General features: G+C 50.3%; 1 protein-coding gene across 7 annotated transcripts; it reads left to right on the top strand.

The window, feature by feature from the left end:
- Nucleotides 1-81: 81 nt before the first annotated feature.
- Nucleotides 82-19096, top strand: ZNF274 (zinc finger protein 274). 7 transcript variants are annotated; one of them, XM_074370871.1, is made up of 8 exons: nucleotides 82-153; nucleotides 569-644; nucleotides 1413-1539; nucleotides 2288-2383; nucleotides 15066-15548; nucleotides 16127-16218; nucleotides 17211-17337; nucleotides 17758-19096. In XM_074370871.1, exons 2-8 carry the CDS (start codon nucleotides 612-614, stop codon nucleotides 18663-18665), a joined length of 1866 nt encoding a protein of 621 aa, XP_074226972.1. In that variant the 5' UTR covers nucleotides 82-153; nucleotides 569-611; the 3' UTR covers nucleotides 18666-19096. The 7 variants fall into 7 exon arrangements, with proteins under 7 accessions (XP_074226972.1, XP_074226974.1, XP_074226971.1 ...); XM_074370873.1 differs by lacking the exon at nucleotides 82-153 and adding an exon at nucleotides 156-394; XM_010962012.3 differs by lacking the exon at nucleotides 82-153 and having other exon boundaries at nucleotides 405-644.
- The last annotated feature ends 584 nt before the right edge of the window (nucleotides 19097-19680 follow it).

The following is a 19680-nucleotide window of genomic DNA, read 5'->3' as shown; positions in this document are numbered from 1 at the left end:
TCGCCTGCAGCCCCGCGCTGGCCGGCCAAGATGGCCGCCGCCCGCGAGGTCGGGCGCGGCGCGGCGCGGGGGTGTCTGGGAGTTGTAGTTCGGGCCGGCGCGCTGACGCACTTCACCGCGGGCCGACGGGCGCCATTGTACGCCGCGCGCGGGGTGAGTGTGGCGCGAAATCCACGCCCGTCGGGGACTGTGTTCCAGGGCCGGTAGCCGGGCGCTCCCGACCGCGGCCCCTACCCTGTCAAGCGCAGGAGCCCAGAGCCAGCCTTGCCTGCCGTCCTTCCGCCGTGCGGCCGGAAGGGGCAGTAGGAGTCGGGGACTCGGGGCCCAGAGGACGCAGGGCGGGCCGACCTCCTCCGGGCGCGTGCAGGGCGGGGAGGTGGCCGCTTTCCTCTGGGTAAGGAGGGTGGGACACTGGCCCTCTGGGTGTGTTCGAGAGCAGGTGGAGAAACCCCTTCAGGGCATCTTCCGAGGTGGAGGGACGGACCTGTCATTTCCAGTTGATGGGGGCGGGTGGGGGCCTCCGCGTAGCCCTCACGCCCCTCCCACCTCCCTTATTCGACCTTCTCAGGACTCTGCCCACTGCCCCGAGACACGTCGAGGAAGAGGAAGGTATGGCCTCCGGGCTTCCGACGGCCTGGTTTCCTGTGAGTAGAGGCTTTGTGAGTTTCTGAGTCTACCCCTGAGTCTGGGAGCAGGGGGAGCCGGGTGGTGGTGGTGGGACACGTTCTCCTCTGAGATGTCCCTGGGCCACGCAGCATCTCGGGGAAGGGAGGGGAGGGGAGGAGGGCTGGCTGGGAAGGAGAGACCCTAGAGGGTGGAGAAACAGCAAGTTGCTTAGCTTTCCAAGGGGACGGTTAGAATATAGGTCAAATTAACGGGGATTCTAACTTATCCTTTAAACAGGGGTGTTGGGGGGAGGAAGGTATTGACTGGTCTAAGCAGCGTCAGGCTTAGATTTCAACAGCGACTTTGGCATTCAAGCTTAGTCACTGGGCAATATGAGAGAGAAGGATGGCTCCTTGACAGGTGGAGTAGAAGTCGAATGGGCAGCTGCCGGGGCAGGGCGGGGCTGCAGGCTGGGAGGTGATGATTCAACCCTCTCAGTTCCTTAGCAGGAGGCACACATACTGACACCAGTGTTGAAATTCCCAGGTTAAAAAGAAATGGAGAGGTTTTCAGAGAATGAAGAACCTTATTCTCTGAAATGGCCTCATGGGTTGTCCTCCTTGCTGTGACTGAATAGGGTCAAGCTTGGGTTTGCTCAGGTCCTGACAGACGCAGGAATTCATGAGACACCTGGAATGCTCTCAGCTCATCTTGCTGACTGTTCCTGCACGTGCTCAGTCAGCCTCCCCCTCCTGTCAGCATGGGTGACAGCAGGCCCTGGCTGAACAGGCACCTGTGGGTTTTAGGAACCAGTGATCTTTGAAGATGTGACCCTGGGTTTTAACCCGGAGGAGTGGGAAATGCTGGACCTCGAACAGAAGTCCCTGTACAGGGAGGTCATGCTGGAGAACTACAGGAACCTGGTCTCAGTGGGTAAGGATGGTTTCTGTGTCAATAAAGATCTGCGCTTTGCAGCACGAATGTGGTGCCTCTGAAGTGTGTGTCTGCTTGGGCTCAGCCTGCAGGGATCCGAGTTCAAGTGTCAAGGCCCTGAAGCCTGAGGGAGAGGGCTTTACCTTGTACCCACAGGAAAAGGGCAACTTCACGTGGAACTTCTGAAGTTTTACCTAGTCTATCCCAGGGGTCTATCCCAGGGAGGTGGGTCTGTCAGGGATATTTTCAGCTGCTGGAGTGGATGTTTACTGTTTTTGTAACAAGAATTCCAAAGAATGTGGTGTCAGTGTCTCACAGCTCAGGACTATCATCAGAGACCCTGATCCCTTCCACCTCTCTGTGGTTAATGTGAAGTTTCCCATTCTTAGGTTGGTAGATGCATGACTGTGATGCCAAGCACCATGTCCATGTTCCAGGCATGAGGAAAGAAGGGGAGGGGGCAGCCCTAGATAGTTCTCTTTTTACAGCTGTCACATTTACTGAGAAAGAAAAAGGCCTGAGTCCCCCAGCTGACAAACTTCCCTTTGTGTCTTGCTGGCCAGAACCGGGGCCCACTGCCTCTTTCACTGGCAGGGGAGTCCAGGAAAGCAAGCAGCTGGCAAAGGGGATGGGTGAGGTTATCAGCAAGGCCCTGGACCAGAAGTCCTGCCTAGCTGGGGAGACCATAGGGACAGCGCTGCTACAGCGGACACAGACCCCCAAGCCCTGTCTCTTTTCCCTTGGGCAGAACATCAGCTTTCCAAGCCAGATGTGGTATCTCAGTTAGAGGAGGAGGAAGAGCTGTGGTCGGTGGAGAGAGGAATTCCTCAAGACACCTCTTCAGGTGAGATCCAGGCACATGGGAGTCCTGGCAGGGAACGGGCTGACTGGTTAGTCAGGAACTAGTATCTTAGAAAAGGAGGGGGATGGGAAAGCCCCTGGCGGGGTGATGTGGTGGCAGCTGTGGACTCTGAATCAGGGCTGTACACTTGGTTGAACGCGAACCTGTTGCTGGTGCCAGATTGGCAGAAGGGGCTCCCTCACCCTGCTTCACTCATTGTCTACTGCCCTTCTCTCACAGAATCACCAGTAAGTGGTGTGTTGCTGACCAGATTTTGTAAATATGTTTACACTCGTGGGTATACGTTTATGATATGGGTGTGTTACCAGACTCAGAGTCAGGTCTGCTTTGTTCATTTTAACAAATGTAGCTTAATCCACATTTGATGTTTTCCTCTTGATGGACATTCAAGTTGCGGGAAAAAAAACTTCCTCGCATCCATTGTTTTGCACATTCAGGATGGTTTTTTGTCAGTAGGATTTCTAGACATTGAACTTGGAATCAACCAAGTTTAAGTGATAAAAAAATCTGGTAGCAAGGAACTGCTGTCTGAAATCCTCTAAAATACATCTAGCTGCGCAAGAACGGCAGCTCATTTCCTCTGCTTAAGACGCCAGTGACTTTAAGCCCTCTTTTTAGGGTTTGCAGATCTGATGGGAAAAGATATGTTCAGTTTAGTTCACATTTCCCTCTTGAAGTTACATGTATTTTCATAATTTTCTGTTCATTTGTATTTTTTCCTTGTGAGTTTATGTTTTTCTCCCCTTTTTTGTGTGTGTGGGGGGATTCTGTATACTATATATTATGGATCTTGATACTGCAAATACCAGACCAACATATATCTTCTATCTTTAGTCTCCATTAAGATGTTTTATGATTTCAGGTGTTTTTCCTTTCAAATCTGTCTCCATTCCTATTCTAGGTTTAACGTCATACATAGGCAGAGCGCCCAGATACTTTCTTGTATTCTGATATTCTTTTGAATGTGTTTTCGGTTTGGTTGTTCCATTTAACTGGACTTTCCTCATGTGTAAGGTGTGGGGCCCAATTTTCCATACCTTTTTCTGTTCTGATTATTGGAAATGCCATTTTTCTCACGGACTTAACTCCCGTAGTTAGCATCGTGTGCAGGCCTTCTTGGCCCCTTAAGCTCCTTTGGTTTGTCTCTGACTAAACACCACACTGCTGTGCTTACTGTGGTGTTATAACAAACTTGGGTAAATGGTAGTTCCTCTCGTTATTAAAAAAAAAAAAAAAGACACACCTATTTAGTTCTCAACCAGTTGAGAACACTTACCATCAGCTTGTCAGGGTTTATGGAGAAAATTCTGTTAGAATGTGTATTACATTAAATTGGACTTAGAAATTCCTTGATGCAGCAGAACTGGTCTCAGATGTACAAAGGGGTCTGCTCACCTCAGTGCCCTTCAGGACTTCTAGGTGCTGTGGGGCATTCACTGTAGGTGCAGTTAACCGGCCCAGCTTAATCCGCTCTTGCAGTCTTGCATAGCTGTTGCAGAGGGATCTGTCATACTGCTAAATTCCCTTATTATTTGTAACCGTTCTGTTAGATTCTCATTAATTTTCTCAGTACAAAGTCATTTAATTGGCAAGTGTAAATGTGGGGGCAGTTATACTATTATGTTACTTCTTTTGCACAGTCATGTAATTACACTCATCATAGCTGGTACTTCCAAAACCCTGAGCTGAGTGTGAAGATTCGAGTGTCTTTGAAACTTAAAATGGGAAAGTTTCGGGGTTTTGACAAGCATGCTGGAATCTGCTGATTCAAGTCAACTTTGACCGGATAGACACAGTCGTCTCACCCTTTCTAATAACGAGAGTTAGTAGTAGCCTCAGTTTACTCCCTCCCGAGCCCTCCAAGGTGATCGTGGGAATTTTCTCATTTGAAAAGTTAACAGTGACGTAATCCTAGAAATGCCCTTGTTGTAATATGTTGCTGGCGTCTGTCAACTTACTTTTTAGAATTTCTCCGTCAGTATTCATAAATTAGGTGGGGGGGGGCTGGTGGGCTTTTTCTTCCTGTGATCTTTGGACCCTTCGATACCAGAGTGTGCTGACTTGGTAAAGAAAACTGGGTGTCCTCCCTTCCTTTGTTCTCTGTGCTCTGACGCAGGTGACTGGAACCACCTGCTTTTGCAGCCTTCAGCTGTGAAAGCTACACCTGGCCCCACCTTCGATGATGACCTGTCCATCACAGCATAGAGTCTCCATGACTCTTTGGCCCCTTTTTCTGGACTCCCATGTTTCAGCTTGATGGCTCAACATGAGTATTTTCCTTTCTGGAATTTAAGTCCTGTGTCCTGTGTGGACAGACTTTACAGCCATGCACTTCTGGATGATCTAGTAGTTTCCTAAATCTTGCTCGTGGGGGGCTGTGGGCGCCTGTGGTTCTGCATGTGTCAGGAGAGTTAGCTTGACAGGTGACAGGAGATTCAAGGTTGGTGCCCCAGAGACCACGTGCAGGTGGCTCATGAGGCCTGCAGGCCGGCCTGAGGTGAAGGCACCTAACACGTCTGCCGTGTCACAAAGAATACTTCAAGCGTTGTTTCCCTCCACTGCCTCCCCTTCTCTTAACTCAGATATTTGTATAAAAAGGGGGGAAAATACGCACTTTGGTAGTAAGCCGAACACCTAACACAACCCCTGCCTTGTAGACCCCGTAGTCTGGGAGGTGACAGCTTCCACGGACAAGCTACACAGATGAGCCCGTGTAAACGAGATAAACAGTGGTGAGTTCTGAGAAGAGAAAGGACGTGGTGTAAAGCAGGGGCAGCGGGGAGGCAGTCTCGAGGAGGTGGTTAGGGGACACTGGGTGCGAGCTAAGCCGACTCCTGAAGAAGAAGTCTGCAGACATGTAAGGGTAGTGGTGAGAACGTCAGTGCAGAAACACCGCTTGGGGTGATGCAAGAAGGGAGCCAGAGCAGGCTCGGCACATTCAGGGCAAGGAGTCCCCCCCGGGCGGGCAGGAGGCTCAGTCTGGCGGAGCGCACAGGGCCTCTCTGTGAGGGAAGTTCGACTTCATCGAGCAGGTGTGTGGTGTGCTTTTCACAGCACGCTGGCTGTGAAGGTGGACGGGCTAGGGGGAAGCAGGTGGGGCCTGGGGAGGAGGTGGCAACACCTGGTCTGAGGGCAGTAGCGTTGCTGCCCAGCTTCTCCCCATTCGTAGGTGGGTTCCGTGAGGCTATTTGAGTAATTGACCCAAGAACGCAAAGGAAAGGAGTCTGCCAAGAACTGCCCAGAGGTGAAGGCTTCCAGGGATGTCCCGTGACTGTTCTTTGTAATGTATTTACTATATACATTCTTTTTTTTTTGTCCCAGTAATTCATTCTTCAAATACAATAAAGAAGAGATACTACTACTTCTGAATTTCTGGCATTAGTCAGTGACATGGGAAGTCTGGTAAAGGCATAGACTTTTGAAGGGTGCAAACAGGTTTTCTTTGTTTTTTATCTTTATGTGGAAATAATTTTAAGCAGTTACACGAACAGTACAAAGAACTACCTAGGAGCTTTCACTTAGATTCTTGACTGATTCTGCTAATGAAGTAGGAATGAGGGGAGTTAGAAACACCCAAGGAGAGGTCCGTGCAGCCAGTTGAATGCACCTGTCTGACATAAATCACGGGGACCACAGGTGTTTGGAACAGCTGCATTACTCTTAGATAAAACAGCTGTCTCTGCTGTGGTCTTTTTCTCCGGCATGCGTGTAGCTGAGCCCCTACTTAGTGCAGAGAACTGGGACTGAAAGAAAGTTAGGCCTCTGGTGCAGCTCAGCTGGCAGGTGTCTCCAGCTTTCCATGACAGCAAAAATGGCACGTAGGCATTGGTTTAAATAGAAGGGAAACTGGGCAAATGCTTAAGAAATGGTATTCATCTTCAAGCAGGCACTAATTTGAAAAGATGCTGTGAAGATAAGGAATGTGGAGAAATATTTGCTGGTATTCAAATCTTCAGCCTTCTCAGTTTTCTTTAAAGAAAGCATTGCCATGTGTGGTTGGGGTGGAAAGCTCGAGACATAATCTAGATGTACTCGTTAGGACAGCAATGGAGTGAAGACACTATTTTGAAGGTCATGATTATAGGAAAGCCTGAAGGACACTTAACTTTTCTGACTTGTCCAGAATTTAAGCAGGAGATGAGCCCTGCAAATATGAATGTGGCAACTTTCAAATTAGCACAGACATTAGTAAAAAAAATAACTTGTGCAAGAAGATTGTTTTGTTGGGAGAAAGAGAAGGGAATTCTTCTCAAGATTTCATCCTTTGTGTAGTCTTAGAGGACTGGCACCGGCTGTAAAGCAAACGTGTTGGTGATGTAGGAAATCCGTTGTCTTACACAAAGGATGACTTTCAAAAACAAGACTGAATAAATGTTTAGTGTGAGAAAGCCTGTTTTCAGCTCAGCCTTTAAGAGAAGGCTCACACAGGAGATGTACACGCAGAGACCCGGAATAGGTCCTTTTCATGAGTTTTTAACGTGAGAACTCAAACAGGGAAATCCCAGGGATATGGTCATAGCAGGAACAGCTTCTGACCTGATACAGTCCGACTTGAGAGAATTCATACTGGACAAGAAATTCCAGTTGTATTCAATTTGTAAAAGTTACACCAGATAGTTACATCTGAGAACTCTGCAATCACAGGAACATGACTGCTATGGAAGTTTCACGAATAGCTCTTTTCAGCATCACACGTGTCACACTGCAAGATGTCAGAGAATGTAATCAGTGTTAAGAAGGCTTCAGGAGTCACAGAACCCACTGAAGAAGCCATTCAGTAGGAGTCCTCACCGCGTTCAGCATCAGAGGACTCATATGAGAGCTGACTCTCGATGTAATCTATGGGGGCACGTCATTAGCCTCAGCCCTCACCTTACTTGACAGAACATTAGAAAAGCTTCCACTGCAGAGACCCACACTGAACAGTAAGGATGAACAGATGTCTCAGCCTGTTTCTACACCAGTTAGGTCACAAAGTGGGCAAACTACACAATACTGCTCCATAAGGATGGGCATCCATGGGGGTTGTTTCAGGACCCCAACAGATACCAAGATCTGTGAGTGCCCAAGTCCCTCATGTGAAGTGGTGTAGTACAGTCAGATATTAGAGACCAGCTGTACAAACATAGCAGAACAGGTCCTGTTTTTCTGTTGTGGGTTCTGTTTTCTGACCTGGCTGGAACAAATCTCACGTAGCCTGGGTGAGAGCAGGCATTCTCATTTCAGTTTCCCTTCGATGTTCCCAGTTAAGACAGTGAGTGAATTTCTAGCTCAGGAAACTGCTGAGTGAATAAATGGTTGAAAAAATTTCAAGAGACAAGAGGACATCTTCAAAGAGGAGGCTCTGGAGTCTAGCCCAGGCTCTGAGACAAGAGGGTAGACAAGGGATGATAAAAGGAAATCTTGAGATAATGCTTCAAGGAACTTTGAAAGGGTCACAGCCTTGGGGACTGAGTAAAGAGTAGAATCTTGAGTGACTTATCAAACATGTTTTGGCAGGAATCCAATCTATCAGGGTGCAGTCACGTATGGTGCAGTCTTTATTCAGGAATACTTTGTTCTCTGTCACCATCCATATATTTGCTCCCTAGGACCCATGTAATCTTATCCCTTGATCTGTGGACCACTCTCCCTGGTGTCTGGATATAGTCCCTGGAGTAATTTCAAGGCCTGAAATGCTTTAACTCTTAATTGAATAAGAAGGAAAATAAATGAACTAAGTATTTGATTCAAACATTTGAGGGGGGGAAATACAAAAATCCTGAGAAAAATGATCAAATAAAAGCAGGAATAAATGAGTCAGAAATGAAGAAGAAAAAAAGAATCCCAGAGCTCATTTTCTGGATAGACAGAATACAAAACCAGCTTTGATTAGAGAATAAATAAAATATGTTCCAACTTTCTGTTAAAGGACAGTTTTCGTGGAACAGGAGCTATTCAAAATGACAGAACACAGGGTTCTATGTTAACAGGTTCTTTCTACAAAGTATAATAGCATTGTTCTCCCCAAAGCACAAAATGAGAGAAATACTGAAAAGGAAAAATTATCTGTAGCTCATTAACAATTAATACTTTGTTTAAACAAAAAGCAAATCCTTTAAAATAGTTAAATAAAATTGAGCAGCTGCACGAGATTACAAAAGACAGAAATTAACAGCTTTAGTTTATACCAGGACTAACCAATTTAACACAGATGAAGGAAAGACTTTGTTAACAATACTTTTTTGAAATAGAACCTAAGAATAAATTGTTACGGAATGTGCAGGCTCTTTTAGAAGAAAGTTACGTTCGAGGGCGTGGAAGACTTGAGTAAGTAGAAGCAGTGACTTCTTTTAAGGGCTTAAAAAGGCTAGAGTATATGGAGCCCCTTAAGGCCTGCAATCATCCAGCCAGCAGCCTCCAGGGAAATGCTACTGGAGCATTGTCACCTATGAATGCAAGTCCCTGACCTGGCTGGTCTGAGAAGAAGCAGGTAGGGGTGTAACCACGTGTCCTCTTACCCCTTGGCGGGCTTGGGCTCCCAAGTGAAAGACGGGAACTTTGTAGCAGCACCCATACTCCTGTGCTGACAGGTGGGACACAATTACAGTGCCATTGAGATTTCCTGGAATTTGAATTTTCCTGGTAGATTTAGACAGAAGGCTAAAAGGCCCCAGTGTCTTGTGAACTGTTCACCAAGGCATTTAGAAGCTGTGTTGTCAACAAATATTGCTTGAGCACCTGCCAAGATGCCAGGCACCATTGCAGGGGTGAGTCACCACGATGAACAAGGTGGAAGGGCCCCAGGCACTGGCCTGCATTCATTCCAGAGCAGCTGCTAGCATGTGTGGATGACTGAATGTAAACCACCTAACATGAACTTACCAGTCCAGTTCTTCAGTCGCACTGGCCATCTTTCAGATGTTCACCGGTCACCTCCAGCTAATGGCTATTGTGTTGGACAGTGCAGATCTAGAACATTTCCTTCAGAGAAACTTCCACTGGGCACTGCTGTTCTAGGGAAGGTGGAGAGAGAATTACTGAACCAGGTACTTGGAGATGCAATCAGTGCTATGAAGAAAAATAAAGCAATGGGGTATCTCTAGGGGAGTGGGGAAACATGGATGGGCAGAAGACAGCTATGAGGTGACGACATCTGAGCTGTGAGCTGGAGGAGGGCAGGGAGGACCAGGTGAAGGAGTTAGGAAATCTGTCAGACAGGCAGGTGGCAAGTACACTAATCTCTGGACGAGACACTTGGGCTGTTGGAGGACACGTAGGATGGTGGCTGTGGGAAGCCCTCTCTGGTGTGAAGGGCATAAAAGAACAGGGTTTGGATCCCAGCTGCTACCTTCCCCAGTGTGTGGCCTTGGGCAGGGGTCCCAGCCTTGCCCATCAGTATGGACTTCTTTTGTGTAAAGGTTGGATGCGGTGGCTTAGTGGGGTGTGGTGATGTGAAAGCCCGGGTCCTGGGGGCCTTTCTGAAATGGTGGCTACCACTACTGATTCAAAGACTTTGGCTGATGGAAAGATGATTGCCAGCGGCTTTGGCAGACCCTCCCCTCAGCCTGGCTTAGGAGTTTTGGGTGTGCGTCTCGGTGGTCCAGGGCAGGGGAGAGGGGACACGTTTGAAGGCTGCTCAGCAGAGGAGAGGAGTGCATGATGGGGAAGGGAGGAGACAGGGTGGAGAGCCAGGGCCTCCTGGAAGAGGAGGAAGAAGGACAGGGGAGAGTGCAGTGCAGCAGGGATGAGGGGAGCCGACCCTGCCCCAGCAAGCTGGTGAAAGGTCACTGTAATTGGTTACTGCTGTACTTGTGGACGGTAGCCCTAGTGTACCTGGTTAGTCCATCAGCGCTCACTAGGAAACTGAGCACTATGAGGGAGAGTCTACCTGGAAGGGAGGGAGCAAAGACAACATGAGGGAAGAAAACAGCTCCCATCAGCCTTTACTACATGCTGTGGGCCCCTGAGCACTTCGGGTGACGAAACTGAGGCCTAGAAGGATTAAGCCCCTCGCCCAAAGGCTCAGTTAATTTGTGTAACAGCCTGCTAGCTGGACAGGAAGTTACAGGTGAGGGGACTAAATGGCCCAAATTCCCTGCCGGGTTATTCAGCTGGTGGGTTGAAAGCTGGCCCTTCAAGCTGCAGCTGATCAATTTTTGCAGCCCCAGGCAGGTGGGTCAGTCAGACCTGCCCCAGTAAGTTGAAGATCCAGTTTCTTGCCAGCTGATGAACCTAGCTTTCATTTTTCTCTCAAGTGGGTGAATACTTTTCTGGAACAGACAGCAGTGAGGATTACCTTAGGGGCTCGGGGAGTGGTCCATGAGAGGAGAGAGGACTGAGTTGCTTAGAACGACACTTACCACGGGCTTCCAGGCTTGTGGCCGTGTGGCATAGCACCCAGTAGGTGCTTTATGATAACTGCAGAACCAGTGTCCACCTAAAGGGCTGCTACAGCAGGGAGAGCTCAGTGTGGGATACACTGGGCTTTTAGTGCCCAAAAGATCTGCAGAGCTCCGACATCCAAACCCAGACACGCTGTACTGATTAAAACAGTGCATTAACATTTGTTGAGTGAGCATTCAGTGCAAGATTTTGAGAAAGGACCTGGTACCCCCAAGAACAAGAAGAACTAAATATGTGACCAAGATTAAAGAAGAAGTATTTAGAAATAAGTGAGAGTAGTGGGGATAAACTGAAATAAACAGAACCCAACTTTTTTTTTTGAGGGATAAAGCACTGAATGAAAATAACTAACCAAAAAAGTACACAACGGAAATTTCAGAAACTAAAAAGCTATGAAGCAGTATGGAGAATCATTTTTAAGTGTCATGCATGATTGCTCAGAATGGTGCCTATGGCCGAGCAGGGAGTCTCTAGGGAGCCCCCCACATATCCCATATCAGGGTTCTTTCTCAGGCCAGTGCTTCTGGGACTCCGGGAAATTCCTATCCCTGGCTTCCGGAGTTACCCTTGGAGGGAAGTTTCACTCCTTAAGAGCTGTAATTGAAAGAAAAGTGAACTATGCTTTCAAATCAAGATTGGCGCGGGGAGGTGGGGTGGAGGGGTGCGGGGGAGCAGATAAACCTCCAGAAATCCCAAGCAACAGTAAGCAATGAAATGCTCAAGATACTGGCAGATATGAATTGGGACAGGCAAGCCCTCCAGTGACTAATTGAAAAGCTTTTTTGGGAGGGGCTAGGAGGAAGAGGTTGGAAATGGGATATCAGATCCCTGTCATGATTTTTATCAAGGAAAAAGTTGTCTTAAACGCAGGAAAGGAGTGACTGGCGGCGGCCGAGTACTGACAGCATGGCCCAGGACCCGTTTTTCAACCCTGGAGCGCCCAAGGCCAGTAGCGGGGCAGCCCCACCCGGCGCAGGGCGACTTCTGACCCCGAGCTGACTCACTCCTCGGATCGCGCGCCAGCAACGGGCGACACTCGTGAGGTCCGTGGAGGCCGCCGCCGAGCCGAGGTTTGTCATCAGGAAGCTCGGAGAAGGGAAAACAAGTCCTAAGGAGACAAGGGAAGATGGAGGGGCGAGGAACGAAAGCTCGGGAATCGGGGGTTCGTAGCTCTCGGAGAAAGCGGCCGCGCTCCCCCGCCCCGCGTCGCCCACGGGAAAGACCTGCAGATCGGGAAGGGTTGTGTGGAGGCTCTGGCGCCGCCCCAGGATGCGTCCGCGGCGCGAGGGAGTTGGAGGGGTACAGCGAGTGGACGGAGCCGGAGCAGAGAGCCCCGTTGCTCCCCGAGCGGCCGCCCTCCCGCCAAGGGCCTGAAGCTGACTGAAAGCCGCGACATGGCGGCGCCGGAAGTTCTCGGTGCGGAGGCTCCTGGGAGTTGTAGTGCGCCGAGTGCGTGACGCGCTTCCGCCCGGGCCGGAAGTCGTGGCTGTGGGGAGGGTGGCACGTCTGGCCGCTTCGCGGTAGGGAGAAGGCGGCGGGGCCGACCCGGGGGTCCGCTGTGGCCGCGGACTACGCGGAAGCCGGCTCCCTGGGCCCAGCCCCCGGCGCTGTCTGAGGAGTGCGCCGGCTGGCAGATGTGACAGATGCTTGGGAAGCCGCCGAGGCTACGAAAACCCGCTGACTCATACCACTTCCTGAACTTTTTTTTTTTTTTTTTAATGCAGCCCCAGTTGCTCCACGGTGGTGTAACTGGGCAGTTGCTCGGGTGCCCCAGTTGTAGAAAGCCAAACTGATAAGGAGCGTTTGCAGCAAATTCAGGGTTTATTTCTGGGAGAGAAGTCTCAGATCCACTCCAACTTGGTCTTTGAGTTAAGGGATTTTTAAAGCGGGAAGAACAAAGAGGCTGGGGTTAATCTTCGTTTTGTGACATGTCTTAATTGTGGTTTCTGGTTTACGAGACTCTGACCAAGTGGGCCATGGCTGGGGGACTAGTTCTCTCATCTTACTCCAGAGGGATAACCTGAGTTTGCACTTTAACAGTGACACCAATAGTAGTAGTTATGGTCTTCTGACTGGTTGATTGGTGTTCAAGATAGCGCAAGATTGAGGTCAGAGGGGACAAGAAAGGGAATAAAGTTTTGGATACAGAAGTTAGTCATAAACTTGACAGTGGAACTCGGTTTTAGGGGGACTCATTTTCGGTCGTAGTTTCCTGTTCTGCTTCTTTTTACTTCATGTAGCAGGAATGTTCCTACATTGTCATAATCCCCCTAAAACCAATGTACTGATTTTTTAATACTTATATGGGACTCACAGTTTTCTTGATCTGTATTTTAATACTACCCGTGTTTTCCACTTTACTCCATCTTTCACCACATTGCTCAGGAAGTGAGTGTTGTGAAAATAAAGACAACTCAAATGAGGACAAGCAGGAGGCTATTTACAGAGCCGGGTCTAGCCAGGGGGTCAGCCACCATAATTGTGTTTGGTGGAGATCAAGGCAGGCTGGAAGTGGGAAGACTCATTGGAGGGTGAGGGGGAGGTTGTGATTGGAGATTCTTGGCTTGGTGTCAAAAGTGGGAAATTTGAAGTCATTACCATGTCCTGATGCTGGGCCTGTTGCCACAAAGGTTGTGGGTCAGAGTTATATTGTCATCTGTGGTCTGGCCTGTCTCTGAATATTCCTTCCTTGGGTAACTTGGAAGTCATCTGTCCTCTTCTCCAGACAGCTCCCCAATCATGCGTAGATTAACTTGGTGAATGTTCTGAGTTCATTCTGTAAATTTCTTTCCAGGCAAAACTGTGCTTGCCACTTACAAACTCAAACAGCAGGGGTGAAAGTGCAGGTTTGCTCTGCATGTCAGCCACTCCATTTCTGTTTTTATAAATGTAAATCTAACGAAGTAAATCCTAATCTGTGTTATTTACTTAAAAAAATTTTTTTTGAAGTGCTTAAGTCATTTAGAATTAGCGTTTCTTCTTGGAGTTGTAGAGAGCTTTCTTGTTTCCTGTTGCTTGTGTGCTCTATTTAGCATTTCAGGGATGTCCTGGAGTCCTATTCAGCAAATTCTTGCGTCAGGACCCAGAGTCCCCTCCTTTCCCAGACACCCTCGTTCCTGGCCCCACAGAGGTGGGGTCACACTCTGTTCCCCTTATGGCTACAGCATCACCGGTCTTACTGTCTCTTCTTTTTTTTTCCCCTGTGGTTTTTTGTTAAATTGAATTATAGTCAGTTTACAATGTTGTGTCAATTTCCAGAGTAGAGCACTATTTTTCAGTTATACATGAGCATACATATATTCATTGTCACATTCTTTTTCACTGAGAGCTACCACAAGATCTTCTATATATTTCCCTGTGCTATACAGTATAATCTTGTTTATCTATTCTACGTATGCCTCAGAATCTACAAATTTAGAACTCCCAGTCTGTCCCTTCCCACCGCCTTTTTTTTCCCTGTGTTGAGATATAATTTATATGCCATAAAGTTCACCGTTTGAAAGTGCACAACTCAGTGTGTTTTACTATATTCACAAGATTGTGCAACCATCACTATGATCTAATTTCAAAACATTTTCATCATCCCAAAAAGAAACTCTGTAGCTATTACCCATCACCCCCCATCCCCCTCAGTTCTCTCATCTAGAAACTGCTCATCTACTTTCTGTCTCTATGTTTGTCTATTTTGGGCATTTCATGGAAATAGAATCATATAATACAGCTTTTTGTGTCTGGTGTCTTTCGCTTAACATTGTCAGGGTTCATCTATGCTGTAGTACGTATCAAAACTTCATTGTTTTTTACTGCCAGATACTAATCTGTTGTGTGAGTAGACCATATTTTGTTTATCCATTTATCATTGGATGGACATTTGGATTGTTCTCCCTTTTTGGCAATTACTAATAGTGCTGCTGTGAACATTCTTGTACAAGTTTTTGTGTTGACAGGTGTTTTCAGTTCTCTTGGGTGTCTACCTACGAGTAGAATTCTTGGGTCATGATACAACTCTATGCTTAACTTTTTGAGGAGCTACTAGACTGTTTTGCAGAGCAGTGCAGCATTCTGTATTCTTCCTAACAGTGTGCGAGAGTTCCAGGTTTTTTCACATCTTCACCAACAGTTGTTACCAGTCATCAGTGAGTGGTCACCAAAGCCACCTTGTTGAGGATGAAGTGGTGTCTCACAGTGGTTTTGATTTGCATTTTTTTGGTGGCTAACGATGTTGAGCACCTTTTCACATGCTGTTGGCCATCTTTCTTGCTCTTCTTTTGACTTGCAGAGTGTCCTGAGGCTCACTTGGCCCCTCAGTTCGATCCTTTTCCTACTGGGAACCCCCTGATGAAGATTGAGGTTGTTGAAGTCCTCACACTGAACCAGGAGGTAGCTCGTCCCCGGAATGCCCAGATCCGGGCCCTCTATGCCGAAGATGAGGGCCTGAGCCCAGACGTCCTCAGGGAGCCCACTCAACAGGGGAACAAGCACCCAGCTGACCCTGAGGCTGCTCGCCAGAGGTTCCGGGGCTTCCACTTCGAGGAGGTGGCAGGGCCCCGTGAGGCCCTGGTCCATCTACGGGAGCTGTGCCACCAGTGGCTGCGGCCTGAGGTGCACTCCAAGGAGCAGATGGTGGAGCTGCTGGTGCTGGAGCAGTTCCTGGGCGCGCTGCCCAGGAAGCTCCGGTTGTGGGTGGAGTCGCAGCACCCCGGGGACTGCCAGGAGGCCGTAGCTCTGGTGGAGGATGTGACCTGGATGTCTGAGGAGGAAGGTGGGTGCAGGAGAGGGGTGGGACAGGGTACTCTGTGAGGGCATCCTGGCAGGGGCGAGGGTGCCCTCTCCATCTCAGCCTGCGTGTTCACTTCCTGCTGACGTACTGCCACTGCCCCTGGGTCAAGGGCTCTGAGCATGGTCTCATCCATGGGCCCCTCTGTGGAAATGGAAGGTCTGAGGTCCCACCTGAGAGCTACTGAAACTCTTGGGTGGCGCCTGGCACTGCATCTTTGAAGGAGACTACAGCATGTTTCTAATGGAAGCCAGTGGGCAGTGAGCCTCATTTTCATCCCTCGAGGGTCCCTGCCTCAGCCCCAGCCAATAGAAAACCCAATTTCAGTCGCCCTGGTGTACATATTTCTGGCCAGCTGTCTCACATCAGGCACGTGGTGGGGCTGTGGATATGGTGGTGACCGAGACAGACAGGACTCATGGCCTCAGAAGCCCAGCGAGCAGACAGAACAAGCTGCGAGTGTGGGCTGGCCCCAGGGGTCCCCGACAGTCAGTGCTGTCTGTGCTCTGCCCGAGGGTGGCCAGCCAACACCGCTGATCCCCCATGCTGACATCTTCCCCTAGCACGGCCTGCCCAGGGCCCCGCCGATTCTCCCCAGACCACAGTTCAGCAGGAGGACGATGTGGCCACTTGGCTGGCAAAGGCACTGCCTGAGGTGAGTGTGGGGTGTCATCCTTTCCTTCTCTGGTCCCAGCGTCCTCTGAGACCATGGTGTCACTGGAGTCAGGAACTCCAGAGACAGGAGCAGGAGGGGCCCAGTGTTCACAGACACTTGGGAGGCGGGGCAGCCCTGGGCCAGATGTGCAGAACATGGCTGGATCCCAGTTAGAACAGGAGAGACTTCGTCCTTCAGAAATGCAGACTTGGGTGTTTATGACTGAAACAAACTCAGTAGGACCGAGTACCACGATGTGATGCTGGAGACCTTCGGATGCCTGGGATTTACTTCAAAATAACCCAGAGGTGGGGTGTAGACGAAACAGGTCCAGCCCTGTCTTGCTGACCGTTGAAGCTTAGAGAACAGTTAAGTGATGGTGGGTAGGTGATCTCAGTCAGGGTTTACATCTGGCTCCAGCAGAGGAGTGACTTTATCAGCTTTCATGTAATGAGAGGTCTGGGGCAGGCTTCAGGCATAGCTCGATTCAGGGGCTCCAGCCTCTTCCTTCTCAAGTGGGCTCTGCCCTTCATGGGCAACGTGCCTCCCAAATCCAGGCAAAGGGCCAGGGGGGAGGCCTCTTCCTCCCAGAGTCCTGGTCAGCTCCTTGGAAAGGACTGATTATAGTGCAGTGTGAGTGGCCGCCCCACTCCCAGGCAACCCCTGTACCTGTGAGGAGGGACTGTTCTCAGAAGAGGGTATGCCCAGGGTGGGTGTGGCTGGCCTGGGGGGTGGAGGCAGTTTGTCTGTGGCACCTGTGAGTCCTTGTGAAGGTCGGGCTCTGCCTCCAGCCTGGGCCCAGACTCTGGTTTCATGAGAACAGACCTGCTGGACCTCTTACGAACCCTAGTCAGTGTTTTCAAACAAGACCCCAAGGCTGGGGCATCCCCAGCCCACAGAGCTCAGGTGGAATGTCCCCGCCAGCCTTTCTTCTGTCCCTGCCGAGATCTCCCTGACCCTCATGCTGACATACAAAGTGTGTGATGTTGCAGGAACCAGTGACCTTCCTGGATGTGGCTGTGGACTTCAGCAGGGAGGAGTGGGGGCTGCTGGACACAACGCAGAGGACCGAGTACCATGATGTGATGCTGGAGACATTTGGACACCTGGTCTCTGTGGGTAAGGCCCCTCCCCCTCTGGGACTGGGCTGCCATGGGGGCTCTGAGTCTGGGGTGCAGCTTCTCTGGGCCCGGCGTGAGGACTGGACACACCCTCGGGAGTCCCCTGCACCGTCCAGGGCCTTTAGCTAACACTGTGGACCTGGAGGGACGGGCTCTGCACGGACAGAGGCAGTTCAGGAGTGATTTGCTGTCAACCCGGAGGGTTAGAAGAACAGGACTCAGAGCTGAGACCACTCCCAGCGCTCGCCCAGTCCCTCTGTCACCTAGCTCAGGGCGCCTCTGCTGCTTCACTGCTCAGTCTCCCTCCCCGGGCGCAGGACTACCCTTGGGGCGGAGGAAACAGCTTCTGAGTATTTCAACGGTCAGCCTGCTTTAGGGCTTTCTCTCTGCAGTACCCACACCTTTCACATTCTTTCAGGGTGGGCGACTACCCTGGAAAGCAAGGAGTTAACTCCAAAACCCAACGTTCCTGAGGAAGAACCAGCCCTCCACCTGAAAGTGGAGGAATTCTCCGGGGAGGACACCAGGCCCCCCACCTCCACCTCCGAGGACGCTGCGCAGGCTGGGGCCCCAGAGGCCTTGGACATGGCTGCAAAACCTGTGGTGCTCGCTCAGGAAAAAACCCTCTCTCGGAAGCTGCCGCAGGGCGAACGCCCCAAAGCTCAGGCAAGCACAAGTCTCAACATGAGCCCTGTCTTCCTCCAGAAAGCCCTTCCGAGAAAACGCCTGTGTAGGCGCGGCCCCGGGCTCAAGAGGGGGAAGCTTCGTCATCAGGGCAGCGGCGGTGGTGGCCGGGCCAGGAGCCGGGACAGCGGTGGGGGAGGCCTCAGCCCCAGAGCCCAGCAGATCACATTCACCCGAGTCCACAAGGGGAGCCAGGCGTGCCGGTGCAGCGAGTGCGGCAAGACCTTCCGCAACCCCAGGTACTTCTCCGTGCACAAAAAGATCCACACGGGGGAGAAGCCCTATGTGTGCGGGGACTGTGGCAAGGCCTTCGTGCAGAGCTCCTCCCTCACGCAGCACCAGAGGGTGCACACAGGGGAGCGGCCTTTTGAGTGCCACGAGTGCGGGAGGACCTTCAACGACCGCTCAGCCATCTCGCAGCACCTGAGGACACACACCGGAGCCAAGCCCTACCCGTGCCGGGACTGCGGGAAGGCCTTCCGCCAGAGCTCCCACCTCATCCGGCACCAGAGGACCCACACAGGCGAGCGCCCCTACACCTGTAACAAGTGCGGGAAGGCCTTCACCCAGAGCTCGCACCTGATAGGGCATCAGAAGACACACAGCGGGCTGAGGTGCAGGAGGAAACAGCCCCCCTCTTAGCCCACCGGCCGCTGGGGGAGGAGACACCACCTGGCAGCCTGTTTCTGCCTTGTCAGGTGAGCTGGGCCTGGTTGGGTTCGAAACTAAACATAAAAAGCGACCAGTGATGATGTTCTCAAGAGCAAAGGACCACCGGGGGGACTGCCCTGCATTCAAGCCAGTAAGAAAACCGGCAGGAGTTACCGCTGAGGAAGACATCAGTCAGAAAACCAGATCTACTCTTTTGCTCAGTTGATTTGCTGTTCTAATTTGTCTGTTCACTTGGTCGTTCAAAGTGATGTTAGGGAAACCTGAAAATGCTTATCATGTAAGTTTCAAAAGCCAGGTACCAAAAAGTCTGTGCACTGATGATGTATTTGTGGTGAAAGTATTTATGTATAAGGACAAGGGCTAAAAGAGAATGTGGATAAATAAACTATGTTTCTGGAGTAGGATCTGTGTGTGTGTTTTCCACCTATTTAATTAAATATATTTTCACTAATGCCTTGATAATTCAAAAAAGAAATGTTAATGCAAAAAGGGCGAGGTTGTCAGGCCAGGTCTAGCAGGACCACAGCCCCTCTGGCCCAAGATTCCGAGGGAGTCTGGATGACTCCACCCCTTAGGGCGTCATTGAGGGAAGCTGGGGGAGCCGCTGGAGGCCTAGGGGCCACAGGCAAGCTGGAAGCTCCTGGGAATGCTGGCTGGCCTCACGGCCCCACTTCTGAGGGACTCCTTCCTGGCTGGATGTTCATCCCCCACTTAAGCAGCCAGGCAGCAGGACTGGATGTGTGTTTGATGCTACGTTCCACGGAGATAACGGTTAAGTTAATTCTCCAGGTCCCTCAACTCCACTTTGCTCTCTGAGTTCTGCATAACATTTTAAGATGTTTCTTAAAATTCTGGATCAGATACTGAATGTAACGTTCAGCACATTCTGGCTGAGTGCGGCCTCAGCAGAGCCCCTGGGGTCACCCTGGTTCGGGTGAGGTGCAGTCACGCCTGGTGGGGTGAGCACCCACTGCTTTCCCTGCAG

The sequence above is a fragment of the Camelus bactrianus genome, chromosome 9 (genome assembly GCF_048773025.1).
Source record: "Camelus bactrianus isolate YW-2024 breed Bactrian camel chromosome 9, ASM4877302v1, whole genome shotgun sequence".
Classification (NCBI taxonomy): domain Eukaryota; kingdom Metazoa; phylum Chordata; class Mammalia; order Artiodactyla; family Camelidae; genus Camelus; species Camelus bactrianus.
The sequence above is the reverse complement of the archived record's forward strand: the minus strand, read 5'-3'. Positions and strand labels throughout refer to the sequence as shown.

Bases quoted from the DNA above. Each gene is read 5' to 3' on its own strand.
- ZNF274 (XM_010962012.3), top strand. From the start codon at position 501: ATGGGGGCGGGTGGGGGCCTCCGCGTAGCCCTCACGCCCCTCCCACCT. The intron at 15,549-16,126 runs GTGGGTGCAGGA...ATCTTCCCCTAG, and splicing joins CTGGATGTCTGAGGAGGAAG to CACGGCCTGCCCAGGGCCCC. The intron at 16,219-17,210 runs GTGAGTGTGGGG...GTGATGTTGCAG, and splicing joins TGGCAAAGGCACTGCCTGAG to GAACCAGTGACCTTCCTGGA.